The sequence below is a fragment of the Empidonax traillii genome, unplaced genomic scaffold (assembly GCF_003031625.1).
Source record: "Empidonax traillii isolate 1590-97213 ecotype Southwest subspecies unplaced genomic scaffold, ASM303162v1 scaffold9:size3134949, whole genome shotgun sequence".
Classification (NCBI taxonomy): domain Eukaryota; kingdom Metazoa; phylum Chordata; class Aves; order Passeriformes; family Tyrannidae; genus Empidonax; species Empidonax traillii.
Genome location: NW_020955202.1, coordinates 2,178,495 through 2,197,916, shown reverse-complemented (window position 1 = coordinate 2,197,916; position 19,422 = coordinate 2,178,495). Strand labels below are relative to the sequence as shown.

The 19,422-nt window shown below is 38.8% G+C and overlaps 1 protein-coding gene across 1 annotated transcript in view; it reads right to left on the bottom strand.

Moving 5' to 3' along the window:
• XPO4 (exportin 4) overlaps positions 1–19,422 on the bottom strand; it is a 72,912-nt gene that overhangs the window by 26,589 nt on the left and 26,901 nt on the right. Inside the window, exons 5-6 of the mRNA XM_027884443.1 lie at positions 9,089–9,205; positions 8,165–8,318 (exon numbers count right to left, since the gene is read on the bottom strand). Of these exons, the coding sequence (XP_027740244.1) occupies positions 8,165–8,318; positions 9,089–9,205 (271 nt within the window). The remainder of the gene's footprint in view (positions 1–8,164; positions 8,319–9,088; positions 9,206–19,422) is intronic.

Below are 19,422 nucleotides of genomic sequence, written 5' to 3'. Positions count from 1 at the left end.
TGCATGAATCTACATTTTCTAATCACACCGAGAACAAAAGCGTAAGACAGCACAAGGCATCGTCATATTAAACATGTTTGTAAGAGACGCACATGAAAAATGAGCACACTGTGAAACCATGACTTTACTGCACTCGTTTCGGCTCTCACTGTGTATTTTGGCATAACTTAATTTACAAAATTCTGCAAATGTTCTAGTACAGGAAAAACGGAGACATAAGCAAAAACATTTAAACAAGCAGATCCAATTCTTTGTCTGGTCATGCAGAAGAGCGTTCAAAGATTTTTGGAAGTGCTTCCCTTTGTGACACCACCCAATCCAAGTAGTAGTAAAAACGCTTTAACTCAGCAACTTACATTTTATTTGTCTTTCTTAAACCCTACATTATCCTCCTTGATCCCTTTCTAACCCAACCGTCAGAGTAAGTAACAGCATGTTCAGCTGCACGTAATTTACTTACTGGTAATGAACTGCATTAACTTTTGTACTCTAAGTAATAAGGTATTATAAAAAAAATGTGTATCAAAACTTATGTCTATAAAAAATAAATTCTACGATGGTATCATGCAATAAAGTAGACTCCTTAACTTTTGATGGGTTTTGTTTGAGGGAATAATATTTAAAGCAAGTATCTACTTTAATATGAAGAATTGTGTCACAAGGTAGGATGTACAATTATAGTTTAGTCTTATGTGTCTTCCGAGTTCTGCCACAAACAAAATTCCTAACAACACTGTGCAAAACCACATTCCAAAACAGGGGCTTTTTCCACAGCTCAGTACCAAGCGGACCTTCACTGGTGCTACATGTCCAGAATGCCTAAGAACAATCAGGGATTTTCACAAGAGGGCAAATCAAAACCAGTTTCACAATTTTAAAAATTATCAGTGTATGCTGAACCATACCAGATCTGCATTCTTTCAAATATGGAAAAATTAAAAATCACAGAACTTTCTATTTTACTTCCCTCTGAAATACAGGCGGAATTTAAGTGATCAGAAATGCTTTGGGGTTCTCCCCAGTGGAAAAAATCCCACAATTTCATGCCCATATTTTAAATATCACAAGCAAACATGCCTTATCAGGAGCAATATTACAAATTAAAACTAATTTTACCTGGAAAATTAAGCTATGCCTTTTTTTCCTTTTCATGTGGAATGTTTTAGTCAAAACAGTATTTTAAAACTGTTTACTGACAACAATGCCCTTTGCTGTGGCTCTCCAATAAACAAATGGCTTGGAAACACACCAATATCAGAAGACAATCACAGACACATTATTGATCTCTTAAAATAAATTTGCTCTTTGCTAGGTTGAGCCTACAGAGGGGATCAGCTACAAAACACTTTTCGTGTGGAATGAAAGAAGGGCTAGTTTGCTGTCACTATTTTAACAAGGCTCACTATTTAGCAGCCCTATCCTGTTATTTTTAGTCCTGTTTCTCACGCTAATGGACTGATGACACATCTGACAATAGGAGATTTGTGGGTAAAATATCTGTTCACTGAACATTACAAATGATGCTTCCACATATCAATGGAGATCTTGAACCCATTTTCCATCACGTACTCAATGTATGCAAACGTTATCAGAAGTTGGCTGGGGAGATGCTTGCTGCCAAGAAATACCCCAGCTTATACTGTGCTATGGTTCAGCCTTATTAGCAGCAGTCTAGTTATGCCAAACCTGAAAAAAATGTCACTAAATTACCTAGTACATGGGTTACACAGGACAAATGCAGTCTCCTTCATCCAAAATTAATTTACTCCTCAGTACTTATGAGGAAACAAAAAGTACAGTACTAGCACAACACTCTTTTCCTAAGCACTCAAGCTCAGACTTAGGATTTAGACTTTTAGTAAGATATTTATGATAAGTGTAGATCAGTCTACTGTGACATCCTGGAGAGTTTGGGAAGATTTTTATTTGTTTCTAAAATGAAAAACAATCGTAAACCACCTCCGGTAATAATACAAATGCTTCTAACATTCCTAGTTCTAACAAGGAATTATTAACTCTTACTACAATTCACATTGAATGACATGGAAATTCAGGCTAGGAAACAGCAGCCAGAAGCATGTCAACATTTCATCCATTTTGCAAAACTTAGGGCACTGATTCCTATATAGACTAGAATCTTCTGCATGAATCAGAACAGATTATTCAATAATGTGAACCAAGGTCTTTTGAAAAGCATAAGAATATAACTAGATGTCTTCATGTGTGATAAGGCTCATATTCTCACTATTAGTGTCTAGAGAGGAAGAGGAGAAGATCATAATGTTTAAAGAGAGATTTTCTTTTGTCTTTGCCTATATTTATGCACACAGACATTATGTTTGGTTTTGTTTCATGAGCTGGAAAAATAAGAGTAGTCTTTTTAAACCTACAAATTATTAAAACTAATTTAGAAAACACAGTTTGAGGTTTTATGTGCTTCTTGGAGAAACATATTAAGGAAAAGAAAATGAAAGACCAGCAAATGTGGAGTTTTCCTCCTACTCTTAGCCTCTGTCCCAGGAAGGGACTGATCGGTGAAGATGCATATCAAAATATTTCACATCCTAAGGCAGCCATGAGGGATTATAATGTTTCAGTTCAGTACTTGCTACAAATTCCAGTATCTGAGAACGGATCCCACAGTCTTTTTCCTAAGAGAGGCAAAGCTTGTTCTTCCACAAAGCAGTAAGTTTGGAACTCAAAAGCTGAGATTTCTCCTGCTAGAACCCCATTCACAAATTTGTCCACAGGAAACATTTCAGAAATGGAGGAAAAGCTCCCAGAGTGCTAAGGTCCAAATATCCTAAAAGTTATTTTAATCACTTTACCTTTGAAATATTTCTGGACAGCTTTGTGCTAGTCTTAGACTTGTATTTTACAAATAAAAAACTGCATTAGAAAGGTAACTGCTTGGAGATCTGCCATCCAGTGTTAACATAGTGATTTTATTCGTATTTTTAAGACCTCCTCTGGCTTTCTAGCTAGTCAGCCAAGCACATGGGATCAGTCTAAGGAGTAACTGCCTAAAACTGATGCAGAGGCTTGCTGCCCCCTATGGAGAAATTCCTCACAGACCTTTCCATAACTTACACTCTCAGCAAATACATGTGGCAACCAGGACAAGGAACATATGCTAAATATTTAGTTATTAAACACTAGCATTCTTAACTATCATAAGAATGAAACAATGCTTTGTGTTGGAGACACTGGACTTGGATTGCAGCAACAGGGGAAGGAAGTGTAGGAACACCCAAGCTAATTTTAAACCTGGCCGATTCCAGAGCCTCTAGCAGTTTAGCCATTCCAGTACCAAGGCTCATGACCATCTAAGTGGATTCTGCAGTTCCTGGTACATTCTGCTGCTATGGTTATACAGTTAATGGTATGCAAGCTAGTCACCTCAAGCCTAACTTGCATTTAAAGCAGCTATGTACAAGTGGCTGCCATGCAGATGTGGCTTACAAGTCATAGTGGCTGCCATCTAGGATGCTGATGACTATCTTCAAAAAACTGGAACCTTAAAACTACTGGGGCAAGCTAGCAGAACATCAGCTCCCCTTCATAGAAAGGGTCATTTCCAAGATGCTCTTACATTGCAACCTGGTTTCAAAATTCATTCAGGAAAGCCTAAATTATGAAAGACTAGTAGTTAAAAAGTTCAGTATCAATACAAATATCTTTAGTGCAATTGTGACCAAATTCAGGGATCTGTCAATCTTACTGGTTTTGCCCAATGTTGTCTTAAAAAGCTGCTAGAAAGGATTGCCAAGAAAGCACATAGTACCCTAGAAATTTATAAACATCAGGGATTTCAAAGTCACATCAACTTTCACCTAAAAGTGGTAAGTCTAACAAAAGTAAAATGCAGCTCTCTTTTGCACTTTTTTATATACAGTCAGTTACGCTGAATCCCAATTCAGTGACACTTTACATCCCAAACAGCGACAATGCCCCAACCCTTCATTTTTCAGATAAGGACAGGCTGCTGTAGTAAATTCAGGATAATTCCAGGCTGCTAAACACAAGGCCTATGGAAAGCAGCTGTGAGGCTGAAGAAATCTGTGTTGTCACTCTTTGGTACAGGTTGAATTACTTCTGTAGCTATGAAGCAAATCAAGCAGGGGACCACAACCTGATAAAAAACCACTGCCATGCCAGGTGGTTCCCTGCTCAGTATCATGCTCATGGGAGGTGATAAGGCAGGGTGCTTTTCCAGCAATGCCAACTTGAATAATTTCTTGAAACAAACCTCGAGTTTTCTGGAGCATTCTGTGTGGTTTTCATGCACTTCCATTATGCACAACAGATGCTTCCAATCTGGGTTGGATTGAGTTCAAATTTTGAAAGTCTGCAGAACGGTATGGTTCACAGAACCTCCCAGGCAGGTGTCTCATTCTGGCTTGAGGTTTAAAAGACATTTTCAAAACAGAGATATGAAAAGCTTTCTTCCTTTAACTGTGTGGCCAAGGAACACACAAAAATGCTCAGATCAGGAAAAAGCTTCAGTCAGTTCATACAACTGCCATTGCACCATTAACTTCAATGGGACGGCAATGATGCATATTAGTACAGTGCAACCCATTAGGTTTACATAACCTGCATTTTAAATGTCCTATTCTACATTAATTTGAAAATTTGCCAGCTTGCCTCTGAGCAAGTGAAGGCACCAAATACAAAACAAGAACTAAAGCTCAAGCTCCTCTTCATGTACTACGACCCATACATTAAAGAATAAGGGATAAGTACTTCCATGACAGCACCTAATGACAGATAACAGACACCTGCCTGTAGATGGGAGATAGCTGGACAAAAATCTTATGGTCTGATGAAGAACTTTTCCATTTGAAGACATTCATCCGAAGTCCATTAGAATGTGGCTGCCAAAAACAGAGAAATCCCAAAATCAAGAAGATAGGAGAAATACCTCTGGAGGCAAAGTAATATAATTTATAATTACATCCTGACTTCACAAGACATATATGCTCATGCCAAGGTGCATTAAAACTCAGCAACATTCAACTCCTAAACTAGAGATTTAGGGTGCTCACAACGTACTAGAAATGAGATTGAACTTCTATCTAGTGCAATACATGAAGGCACTCTCGTAAAGGAGAGGGCTGTACCTCTTAATGCTGATCACCTGCACTTCCTTAATTACTAAAAACATTCATTTAAGAAAAGATGCAGTTAAAACTAGTTCTAGCCGAGTAAACAATATTTAGCAGTACTGTAACAGCACTGAAAAAAGAAACTGTACGGAAGCCAACATGCCACAACAGACTATTTCTGAAGCAGCCGCAAACACTGGGTGAACTAGTATCTCAAGGTAGCAGATAAAAATAACAATAGATGATTGTCGGAAAATGAAATGGGAGAAACTGTACATGACCGAAGGGAGGCCTCCAAGGTCACCGTGCCACGTGCTTCCTATTGTAGGCACTACATCCAAAGACACTTAAAAAATACTGAGTTCCAATCTGAAAGGAGGTAGGCCCCAGCCTCTCTTCTTTTGTTGCTCCAATGAGGTGGCCATTTCAGAATGCATCTTTTGTGGTGGCAACTGACAATACAGACTTACTACAACTCTTCTGTTATGATTGCTGGCAGCACTGTCCAAGACTGCATTTAACAAAGCAACACTTATCCTACAACACTTGTCCCATAACAGCACAGAACTCTTCAGAAGTGCTAGGTTTTGATGCAATTCTCAAACTTGGGAATTTAAATAACCTCCCTCTTGCAATGGTCACTGTACAGTTAATGCACATTTATGCTACTTTTCTGGAGGTACAAGAATCTTACTAAAGACTACATAAATATACTGCAGATTACTGTGATGCTGCAGGGAATACTGAGAATTAATACTGTCTTGCCAGGGGAAATACCAACTAAAGGAAAAAGATATATCTGAGGATACAATGGATCGTTTTACTCCATGCTTCGAGTATTAAATTTATGCCCATGCCTTCAGCACATGTACTGTCAAGATTTGGAAAGAGGATACCAAAAGGATACCAAGCGGTCAATCAACACAGCAATTCTTAACGTTCTCATGTAATGTGCTATGTATTTAGAAACTACAGCCAAGTCAAGTTTCACTGCCCATGAGCTAACAATCAACAGTTACTTTTAAACCAGTCTTCTTAAGGAAGAGAGATTTACGCCACAATACAATCAACACAGTGCTGTAAACCCCAACAGGTATTGAACCTTTGGTAGCTGAGACCCCCATTTCTCAAGGATGATTGAGGACATTCCCACCTCTGTGAAAACAGATTGCTACACAGAACAGGAAGACCCAAGCTGGTGCTGTAATTCTTACTGCAAAATGAAACATCCAATGATAGAAAACAAAAAGATAGTAACAAATGGATCAGAAATTATGAAAATATTTGAAATAGGCCCATTAAGAGCACTTGTGGTTCACACTAAAGGTCCATCCAATCTCAAGAAACGGCTGGAATTTGTTTAACAACTATAGAATTTGCTTAACAACTAAAGGAGGCCAAGTAGCAGAAAACACTGTTAACCTTAAGCAGCAGTATGGCTTGCATTGCTATTTCTATTAACACTTCTTTAGTAGCACCTGCAGACTAAATCAACTTCATTTATACAGATGTATAAAGGAAAGCTAAAACTCCCAAGCCTGACCATCTTAACTTGAACCTATTTAGCTCCACCACTGCAAACCTTAGCCCGGGATAAAGAGCTCATGAAGAACTATAGCCTTCCCTTTCAAACTGTAACAAGATCAGTAGTTAAGACTTCATCAGAGGTTTGTACAGAGCAAGACTAAAATTCAAAGGGAATCAACACGGCACAACACAAGAGCATTTCCTTTCTGCTTAAGTTTACAGCTTAGAAAAAGTGTTCACACACGATTTGAATTCCTACAAATCCCAAATCCACTTCCAAAATCTTTTAAAAGGTACAATAATTTGACTACAGTGTCGGTCTTGCAGGCGCGTGCACTAAATTCCTCTCTGAATCCCTGCTAAATCACTTCAGGGACAAACAAAAGTGGGGTATTTACTTTTAATCCATGGCACCTTCCGTATAGCCAATATAACTGATATTCTGCTTATCACATGCGAACCCAGGAATATCCAGTTTTAAATAAATTTACTTTTGCTGCCTGCAGCATAATGAACAGACTCAAAGAAAACAAAAACTCACAGATATCACCTTCTGACTCTCACACTATAAAAGCAAATAAAATCCTTCACAGTGGATTTGAAGGCATCAAGATTCCTGCAGTACGTATAACGTGGTAGCAATTTCAAACGTTTTAATAAAAAAGTTGATAAACCAGATTAAAGATTTGGCTCTTGAAAGGTTTGTTGAGCTTCTTAAAGACAATCCAGGCTGTTAAGAGGTACTCTAATGATTTACTATATACACTGTCTTAAACCTCTATTAAATACAGAGTGTAATTGAATATTTCTACAACGTTCATCTAGCCCATTTTTTGGACTGAGCATTTTTGTATCTTTTTCCTTCTCTCCCTCCTTCTGATTCTCATTCCTCCTCTACTGTCCAACTCCACCTCTCTCTGGACTAATAATAAGCACCCATCACAAAAATGTCCAAATGGAAGCAGTGGAAGCACCTGCACAGAGGAGATGCCATTTCTTCTCTCAGCTATCAAATACTTTTTTTCAGATTGAAGAGGATCTATTATATGTTCTAGTATACGACCATGCTCTTTTAAGGGGATTTGGTTGAGCATGCAAATTCCTAGATGATGGAGCATTTGCTTGCCCCTTTCTCTTCTTTGAGGGAGAAAAGTAGGACAGATCAGATTTCTGCATGAAAATTAAACATAACTTAGACTCTTCACCATATGGTTCTACACTAAAGTAGCATATGACACATTTTTTCTACCCTGCACCAAACCAGACAGACCCTCAACCTGTAACAGGGCTGCTCTGTTTGTTTTGTCTTTTATGTAAAATACTTTAAAACTTTAATGAAGAGCAACAGCAGCTTCTGTTAGCAAGCATGGTGGTGACCAAAAGCACTAAAGGAAGAAAACATAAATCAAGGACTAAATATAAGGTTTATAAAGTTTTACTTTTTTCTCTCCTTTCAAAGGCCTTACTTCTCACGCAGTAGGAAGTGACCCAAGCCAACAGAAACAAATGTCCTGACATAAAAAGGATATAATTTGGAGGAAGGAAGTTCCAGCTTAAGACCTGATTGGCTAGTGCAAGATAACGCTGAAACACTGAAGACATCTGAGCATTGAGGTTTTCACGTCTGCTGAATTCCTGAAGTACCTCTACTGTGAGCATGAAGATCTGCCGCAGATCGTCCTCCTATAGTCAGGACGAACACAATAGATTGAGTATCTCAGTCATTCATTAAAATGCTGATTAAAAGGAACACTTCTCTAAAGAGAAAATAATTTTCTGGTTTCACTCTACTTTTCATTACAATACAGAAAATATTCTGAAGTTGTCAATGAGAATCCCCTCCTTTTACCAAAATCAATTTGCAAATACGTTTGCACAGACTATGAAAAAAGTCTTCACATAAATGCCAGTTGCTAAAAGATTAAAAAACAGTATGTTTTTAATAACTGGTGGAGAAAAGAGTTGGTCTTTGGCATGAAAAAAAGTTGGTAAGTTGTTCCACAACAGTCAGTTTAAAGCAATGGCTTCACAAGAACATTTCTGACTGGCCAAACAATACATCTGAGACAACCAGACTACACCATCTGCAATAATATTTTTAAATACATACATAGCTCTCCTTGGCTTTAAACCAAAGCTATATTTAAGACTATCATTGTTCCACAGAGTATTCGTTTTGTTTGCAATTGGTAGCCAAGGAATTAAAGAGCCCAACCGCAAAAAGATCTGTAGCTCTACGTTCACAAAATGGGCACAAAGGGATTGCATCTTCTTGATACAAGCTTTTTAAAAATACATTATCAATTTTCCTGAAGTAGCCAGTATCTGCATTTATAGTATTTGTCCTAATAAATGCTTTTAGGGACACAGTGCACCTGAATGCACCTGGCACAGGAAAGTATGTTTAAATTTTAGAAAGAGAGGTATCATATATCAATACAGAACTAGTTTACCTGAAATATACGTTTACAGTTACCATGGAACTCCATGCTTAGTCCAATGTTGCTGGTTTTACTTGAACTTGAGAACTCGCTCAACAACGCCGTTAGAATGGAACAGGCCAAAGTTTGCTATAAAAAAAATAAGGGGGAATAATATAACTAAAAGATGTCCAATAATGTAATAGCACCTACAGTGTCCTTCAATTTTTTTATTAGCATTTTAATATGACTACTGTTTCGGTTCCTTCTAACACAAACTAGAACAAGTCAAAATTTCAGGAATATAGATCCTTGGATGAACCGTCTCTGGAATCATCTTACACACAAAAAATTCAAGTATTTGAGCAATATCAAAGCTGGCACCTGGGCAATTATCACTACAAAACAGAAACCACCTTATTGCAAACCATTTCCCAGCCTTGCCATTTACTTTCTCTCCCTGTGCACAGGGCTTTACAGGTATTAGTTTCAGGGAAGATTCTTTTTCCACTTATTTCCATTGTTCTAATAGTTCAGGTCACGTCACTCTGAAGTTTGTTTTGGCCCTTCTTTGCATTTGCTACACTTACCACATTGGTATTTGATCATGATTAAATTTATAGCACCAAAAGTGACAGAAGCTTGTCAAAAGTAACACTTGGAATAATACACCGTCTGCAACATCTTTCCCCTCTCCCTCATCAAAAAAACCATTAGGAGAGGAATCCACAGAAACCTCTGATGTTTGAAAGGTCTTTGATACTTCCCTCCAAAGCACAACATCCACAAGCCTCAGAAACAACCTTTAAGACTACTCTTGTAAAACAATGTCTCTGAACCAGTGAGAAAAAGGCACATTACTTTCACAGAGACGGATTCATGAAGGCTGAAGGTTTAAGTACCCTTTTCATTCTCAAAACATAAGGTAAGGTAAATCAAATGCTTATCCTAAAACACAACTTAAAAGTCAACCTTCTTTATGAAACACATGGCTCCAGCCTTTGTTGCTGTTTTCTTAAATATAAAAAAAAGGGCTTTTTTCCTGATGCCAAAGGCCAGTAACCATCATCACCAGTTTTAATATCTGTTAACCCATCTTTGCACTCAAAATGGAGTAAGTATTGCACACTGGAGATGCAAGTAGTACTTCAGAAGTGTGCCATACACTACTGTAACAAGCACAGTAGAAAGTGTATACCAGTGAAATGAAATTTTTTTTTTGTTAAAGAGATGTTCTTAACAAAAAACTTCACAATTACTGGCTATCCTCCCAGACTGTTTGGAGCCAAGGTGCTAGGGATGGACAGAGGGATAGGAATTGTTAAAGGGTCATGCATGCCAGCAAGTGTCCAGGGGTTAAACAGAAATATGCACACTACCTCTGAACACCCGAAAGATTAAAGTGGAGATGATACTATTTATGCAAGCTCATACAACAGCTGAGACCAGTGCCATCCACCCACCAACTGCAACATCTTTGTTCAGAAATGCCTCTGAAGTCAGTACCTTGACCCCCCCAGACAACTAGTTATCTTAGCCAGTATACACTAAATTAACATTCTTCCTTGCTAAATAAGTCCCAGACAGATCAAACACAGTGGCTTCATGATAATATATGGGTTTTCCCTTCTATGCAATAAAGCTGTATCAGTACAGCAGACCGCATATTGCTGATCAGCTGCTAAATACAAGCTCTACATTTTAAAGAAAAAACTTTATTTCAAGTGGACTATTTCTCATCTGCAGTCACCTCTGTCATATGATACATATGATAAAAGCAATATTTAGCCAGTGAAAAACAGCATCACACTTTATTCTAGTAACAGTGCAACTTTGTCAGTTCTATACTAGAAGTATTTCTAATTAGCTCAAACATTTCAATATTTTATTTCCAAATTTCTGTGTAAGGTATTCACACAATAAATACTTTTTCTTTGGAGGAAATCCTGATTTGTTCTAATATTAAAAAAAAAAAATAAAATCAGTGTAGACTAGCACTGAGTTTTAAATCCAACATTAGAAGTTCCATATGAAAATAATTAACCTGAGTTAAAAAACCCAACCAACCAAAAACCTAAAACCACTTGAAGTTTGACTTTACAACAATGCTTCAGATTAAAATACGTGTTTTTAAAGAAATAATGCAAACCTGCCAGAGAACACTGTTCAACTTCATTATGTGCCAGGAGATGCAGAGGTCTCACAAGACTCTCTAAATAGTTTAAAATATAGACTTTTATTCGATGCTTAAATTACTGACACACATTTTTCAGCTCAAAGCATTTATGCCATAAAGACATCATTAGTTGTAATTACAAATCTGTACACTTTGATGCTCTATAACATACCCTGATTACCAAGTGGTATCAGCAGCTCCAATAGTACAATGGCCTGAGTAAAGCTAAGCTGCTTCTGTTTTACCATGCAAAGATCTTCACACCAAGCCACCATCCAGACTACCACAGGACAAACAGGGCAGCAATGCAGGCTATCTATCACTTGCAGTTGGTTGCCAATTATTGGAAAATAAATCAGTAAACTTCAAATGACAGGTAAGGAGTAACAGGAAAAAAATGTCTGTTCCCACTATGAATACAAACAGCTAATATTAGTTAAAATGATAGATATTTTTTCCTTCCTTTTTCTCCAGTCTGTTTATATGTATATCATAATGTATCCTTTCTCTTTGGAGAATAATCTGTTACTGCATGATACAAGTGTGTTCCAGTTTTTTTGTGTGCTTTTCTCCTGATTCCAAGAAGAAATTTAAATGGAAGGTTAAATTTTATGACTGATGGTAAAGACATCTCTTTGACGGTGGAAAGAGCAATGGATGCAGGTAGGCTGATTGAATCTGTTAAAAGCCCAATAAAGCAGCTTGAGCAGTGACCTGTCTCCCTAATTTCAATGAAAGCTATTTCAGGTAGTTCTGAGACATCACTACCTGCTTTGAGCATGATTAGAGATTTACACATTTCATTCTCTCCAGCATCCTAGCTCACAGCAAACACCAGAGCACAATGCACCCCTCTGCTCTCCTCCCTCCTACTGAGGACCCAGCATGCCATCTACTTTCTCAGCTTGATATTTCAATACCTGGGGGTGCAAATCCCATTCCTCTACCATCCCAAGGGTGCTGCGTGCAATATGTGCACACCCATGTGATCCTGTCACCATCTGCACCTGCATTTACCCCTTGCAACCATGAGGAATTGTAAGCACTCCCGTATATCCAGCTCACCAGAGCAGGAGGAGAAGATATTGGCCAATAATTTAAAATTTACTGCAATAACAGGCTGAGACAAGATAGCTTGAGACTGGTTTCCTAGAAGGCAGGTGCCAGCCCCCATGAGTTCAACTTTCAGACAAGAGCAGAGGAAGAGATCACAGGACCTGTAACCAGTCCTTGCAATGTCAAGCATTTGCACAGAGCTATGCAAAACTACCACTGGCTTCCCAAAACTGGCATACGGTTGCAGGAATATTAACTAACTATTAGCTTAAAGGAACATGTGCCCTGCCATCTATTAAACTCTCCTGAATACACAGCAATATTTCAGAAACTCTGGAATATAGCTTAAGTACAGGTCACTAAAAATAAAATTTGACTTTTCATAAAGTAACTTTACTCAAAGTTAACTACTAATATTTTGAATTACATTTTTTTAAAATTTACAGGTATGTTTGGTGTGAAGACACTAAAGACATCAACATAAAGACTATTAGAAGAAAGATTTTAAAAATCCAAAGACAACATAATTTCAGAGAAACCAGTACTGGCGTTCTCTGTGAATTAAAATTACTTCCTCTTACACATAACAAAATTGAATGCAACTAACATATATCCAATTCTAGGGTGGAATGGTTTTCTTGTTGTTTTGTGGTGGGGTTCTGGTTTCTTTTATAAAGGTTTTTGCCACACCACAGAAGAGATCAACAATCCAAGTTCGTAATACCACATAGTAATAAGTGGAAAATGCATGTGACTCTGGGCATCATATTAAAAGCCAGATCTGAATGTCTATTGTGCAGTAATGCCATTAACTTCATACCAGTAAGAGTACACCTCTGAACCCAGTTTGACTCACTCGCTAGCGATTTCACCAGTTCTGCCACAAGTACATACCCAAACAATAACCCCATCTAACAAAATAAAATCCTCCTCCTGTTGAGAGTGGATTGCCTCTGAGAATAGCTTGGCACTCGCCCCAGTTAGCTTTATTACCAGGAATAAACTTTATGAAAGATCGCTATACATAAAATAGACTCTCAGCTGCTCAAACAGAAGATCAATGGGACTTGTGATAAGAGATTAACTTGGCAATCAGACACCCAGCGGTAACATCGTTTTAGTGGGTTTCTTTTTAAATTACTCTAATAAAACACAGATGCTACAGAAAGACTGTGCACCATTTTAACTGTAAACAACACTTATATATCATTCATAAAACTCAGATGCAAAAGGTAAATACAACTTATCCCTCCAAATGGAATGCCCCCTATAAAAGAAGTTAAACCCATGATGTTTGAAGGGATTTCACACTTGTGCCTGGGCTGCCCATGGAATAAATGAACTGCTTCATTTGAGGGTAGTTAGGTTACAAAGCATCTGAAGGGGAGAAGAGTTCAAATACAGCTTAGGAAAAAAACGGACATGTGGCACACCAGTGCTGAGGCAGAAAAGCCAACAAAGCCAAATGAACTAGAACACCAAAATGGTTTCCTCTGCTCTGAAATTCAGAGCAGAGATACAGTTAGGTTGTCAGAGGTTTGATTAAATAATTTATTTTATTGCAAAACCCAAGCTATCGTGCAATGCCCTCTGCAAGTGTCATTCATACCTACAGAAAGAGTTGCAAGCATATTTAAAAGAACGAAGGTCTTGCCTGAACAGAAAAAAATCACAGTATCTACCCTGTTACATTAGATCACTGCCAGCCTGGATATGCATTTAGAGGACTTTTTGTCTCCACCTGCACAACGTAAACTCTGATACTGAAATCAAAGAGAGTTGGCTTTATATTTAATAATATCCCTAAACTATCTAAATTTAACTTGCACAAGAGCAGGAAGAATTAAAAAAAAATTAAAAAAAAAACCCTATCAGATTTTATTACAATTTGCTGTGTTGCTCCTAGGTGATGGAATTCTGTAACAAGAATGTGTCCAAAGCAACTTTACCAAATAAGTTGTTTAAAGCATGGCTTTCTTTATAAGGGCAGTAATATACTTGTTCCCTACCTTCCTTGAATAAGCACAGCTGTATTTGCTAACATTTTCAGAGTATCTAAATCTCCAGAATGTAAGCCACAATTGCAAATGGAAAGGTTAACAGAATTGGCCACAGGGCCAAAAAAAAGAAAAAAACCACAACAAAAAAGACATATATGTAGTAACTGGGGCCACTCCAGCTTTTCAACTTCTGAGTATTACAAAGTGAGTGGGGGACCCAAGAGCTGAATTAGTGGTTCTCAACCAAAGAAAACCAGAATATATTCTGAAGAAAGGTAAGCAAGCACTGAATTTTATCTGTTTGTTCCTTCCCAAGTGAGTCAATTGGTGGAAATAAGCTGTAGAGCAGGGACAGGATGGTAGGAATAGGGCCCACAGCTGCAGTTGTGTGCTGTCAGCAGTAAGGGACTGGCTGGGCAGTGCACTCCTTTCCTCTCTGCCACCAGGCTAAGACAATTGAGCAGTGTCAGGTTAACACATCACAGTTACAGCAGCACAACAGGTGAGACCTTGCTTCCCCTCCTTGAGGAGAACCAGACAAACCAAGGGGAACCTCCAAGGGTGCGCTGAGAAAGAGAAAATCAATTCCTCTGCAAATCACTGGGGGCCAGAGGAAGATGATCTTGAGGCATGCAAAGCATGCAGGCTTTGGCCAGAGAGAGAGAGGGGAAGGAGCAGCCTCTACTCATAATGGAAGAGGTTGAGACAGAGAGCATAGGGTGCAAAACGTGCTTGTCTTTGTTTCTCTGGAGACAGGTGAAGCTGTGAAGGAGAAATCAGGAGGAGGGAAAAAAAAGTAATACCATTAAAAAAGTGAAGGTCTGAAAACCATTTATCCAGAGTTAACATATCCTTGTCCAGGTTCTTGTCTGAAAGACACCAGTTGAATCTTCACTCCTACAACAGGTGCATGAACAAATACCAGACTCTAAATTAAATTCAAAATAATGAATAGTAAGACTAGCCATGCAGCTTGCCATCACTATCACCCAGCTTTAAATATACACCATCCTAAAAAGTGCTATTTGATGGGCAGGTGTTGACCCTCCCCACACTTTTCCCAGTACTCATTCCCGGTCTTTCTTGCCCACCTCTGCCCGCAATACTACCAGATACGCCAAATGAGTGCTCCACAGCAGATCTGCCCAGAGAAAAAAAAAATAAGAGGTTGCAAGGGAGAAGGACGGGTGTTTTTAAGCAGACTCCCACAAAGATCCAGTTTATTACTGAACACACGTATACGAAGGGTGGTACCTCTGAGAGGAAGAGGACCTCAAGACCAAGCAGCTCAGGTCAACAAACATCTTCAAGGGGCTTTTCTCCTCAAGTCTGTTTATTTGTGTCACCACAATAAGAAAAGAAATACAGGTGTAATACATAGACAGGCATAATGTCTTCTTTCCCAGTGAGCCTCTGAGGTCACAGGTGGGGGACTCCACAGGTGCACACATCTCATGAGATGGCAAAGCTGAGGAAATGAGGAGTCACACATAAAACAGAGGATGCCCATCTCTCCACTGTAACACTTTTTCTGACTTCCCAACCCTGTCTTTGAAATTGTGGCTCTAGTGTAAATTAAAATACTGGGAGCTATCAATTTCTAACGTTAAAAGTTATTAAGCAACTAAGCTGGAGTACTGTTGTATTGCATCTCTCCTAAAGCAGGCTCTTTTTCAACAGAAAAATCTGAAAACTGCAAAAGGCACCCTGGTTAATACAACTACTAAAAAAACACGTTTAAAGTTCTCTTATATTCCTACTACCAAGTTTTAACCTCATACTTGAAATAGTTTCTGGATCCCTGAAATTCCCAAACCAATCTTTAAACACTAACTTAGGCCTTCACAGAGCACTTGTCAGCATGAAGGAACAGCTTAAATATCCTGGTTTACCATCTGGTTTTTATACTCAGTGTCTCAAGGCCAGTGAGGTTCATAGGACAAGGTAACAATTTTACTAGACCAGAAGATACAGCCTAGGGGAGGAATAATACATATGTTTTTGTTAAAATGTAAAAGTCAGGAGAGCCTCTCCAACTCCTACCCTACCACGAGACAGCAACAGCTAGACAGGGTTACAGAAGTAAAATTCCTTTTAGAGAATAGAAATAAGAACTGTAAATGCAAAATAAATATAACTAGTTATCTATGCAGCCATTATAACGGACAGATTAATCTCAGTGAAGAATAATGTCTAGAGTTCATAGCACATCCCACAGAAGCTTTAGGTAGCCTGAAGCATCTGGATCTTCTCTCTAGCCCAACTACCACATTGGGAGACAGAACAACAGATTTAAAAATTTTAAAAGAGAAGGAACTGTCAGGAATCCAGCACTCTTCCAGTAAGTTTTGATAAGTCTCCTTCCACACACACATAAAAAAAAAAGTAGGCTTCAGATATGGAGCTTTGTATTATAATACATTCTACTGTGTGCATTGTAGATGTTAAAAAGCACAGCTTCTGTTGCTTCCCAGTCCCATGTCAGGTCTACAGCAGCCGGACTCTGCATCTGCCACACACATGGAAGAAATCAAGGTGTGACCCATATCCCAGTCCAGTTTTAAACAAAGTCTATCTGATTGTGTTCATCTGCGGACAAGATCCTCCTCCTGGGAATCAGTCACCTTAGCTGCCAGGATTCCTGTCTTTCTGGCAGGGATGAAGGACAAATGAAATTCTTCTGCTATGCAAGAGCAAAATATTCTAACACAAAAAGAAAAGGTCAAGAAATTGAAGGCATTTATAGTTGAGAAGAACTTGGCCCAGAAAATTCTCCGAAATCTTGAAATTAGTGATAGAAAACACGTATTTTGCATTTTAAAATTGGTCACGATACTGTGTTTACTGCCAGGAGCTCGGTCCCCCAGAGATGAAGATTTTGAAAAGACATCCTGAAATTGCTATTGGAGGGAGATTACACGCTCTCCTTCATAAGCAGGAGGATGGCTTTTACCGACGTTACAGAAGAAGCCAGGAAAAAAGAAAAAAAACACAAGAACTCCAAAGCTAATCCTTGCCCTCCCAGAGGACTACTACCTAAACTCGTTTCTAACAAATAAGCAGCCAGACTCAAAGTTCACTTTCTCTTCTTAGACAAAGGTTTCTTCCAGGAGATTCATAAAGGACCAAATGGCAGAGAACCAGCAGCAGAAGCCAGCACTCCAGGCTCAAAAGCTGGCTCTAATCATGCATCCTTCCCATCCCTGTGGTATAACCTCTCCTTAGTGACCTGTTATTTCCTTAACATGTACACTCTGTTCCACTATTAAAAGATTACTCAGTACTAAAACCATCTTTTTCATCTCCTGACCACTTTCTTCCTCTCGTCACTACTCCTCTCTCCTCTCTTCATCTTCCTTCTAATTCCCTTTTCATTCTCAACAGTTTACCCATCAGTCTTGCTCACATATCACTTTGCCACAACATCCCTTCAAGTTCCATCCTCAAAATACATCCTTTCTAAAGATATTTTTAACTAATATTAAGCATATTAAATCCTGCAAAAAAACACACACAACAGACAGTACCATCTACATTTGCTGCCCTCTTTATTATTCCAACTATAAAGATGTGATGCTGACAAGATGTTGCTGAAGAGTCCCAAAGATTTCTTGGAGCACGACTGTCTAATGATCACAAAGCTAGTACAGATGTCTGACAGAAACTGGGTGGAGGGCTGCAGGGAATGGAAAAGATTAAATATCTACTTTATTCTTGCAAGGTGAAGCAGGGTCAAGAAGCTTCAGAGCCATGAGAGCGGAAAAAGTAAGCTGGAAGCAGGCAAGAGAACACTACTTTTTTATAAAGGACTTCCTCTGAATTACAAACTGCTGTAGAAAGTCATTATTAGCAATTAAAAGCTGCTGATAGCTCTCATTTGAAATCTTTAAACATTTTTAAATATGAAGTGACCTGCTGCTGACTCCATATGTTATTTCTTAGCTGCTGGAGTAAACGTCAGGCAGAAGGTCAGAGGAACCATGGAGCAGAAGTCTGGGAGGGATACAAAAGGTAACCAAGAGAATTGACAAAGAATTTACGGTCACAAAGGTATGACAGACTCCTGAAACTTGAGTTTATATGGAGGCAGGAGTGCACATCACACTACAGGAAAGGCATGTCAAAAAAACTGAATGACTCCTTCCATAGGGAGGCATGGAGGGCTGGAAAACATCTGCTGATCTCTCCTAACACCTATATCCCCAGCCTCCTCCCTAACCTGGATGGGGACCTGTTTTCATAAATAACTAATACAAACACATCTCCAGAAACACCTGTGACAGTTCACGGCACTGTCCTGACCGCACATCTTGGATTTTAAGATCAGCACCACTCCCTCAGCTTCACACCATACCCTGAAGCACCCTCAGCTGAGACTCCACCACGGCAGCAAGGCAGCTGCACCAGTGAGGTCTCAGATGAACACTGCTGGATGATACAGGGACACCAGTAAAGGGAAAAAAGTCACCTAGTCATATTTGAAAAGACACATGGATAATTCATTGTATGAATTATTTCATACAACCTTTCAAAGTTGTTATATATCTATGCAAGAGACATGCCCTGACCCCATTTAGAATGCAGTTGTGGCAGGTACTATGCAGACACACCATTTTATTGCTGTTTATTATTGCATACGCCAGTCCTGAGGCACACGAACCTGTGCCCATGCCAGAATCTCTCTTGCAGCAAAGTCTCAGAAGATTACAAGAACATTTTTACAAATGAGAACTGGTTTTTCATGTAAACCTTCATATATATATATATATGGGAGCATGTGCTTATAACCAGTTTGCCAAAGCCTAACAACTGCATCTGGTGCCACACAGAAAAGATGTTCCAACAACATCACGTCATTTTTTGCTAGTAAGTCATATTAGTATACTAGAATAGAAGACATCATTATATACCCTAGACATTTTCAACACCATTCTTACAACTTGACCACTAATACTTTGGAAAAACTATGGACAAAATAATACTTGTGAAGAGAGGTGGATAAAGGGAAATATAAAACTAAGCCCAACTTGGCAGTGACATGAACTTGGAGAAGAGTAAAACACTGCCCCTTCCCCCCAGCCAGAGCTCCTCTGTGATGTGCTTTGTTCTGCAGCATGCCTGGGATGGAGCGTGCT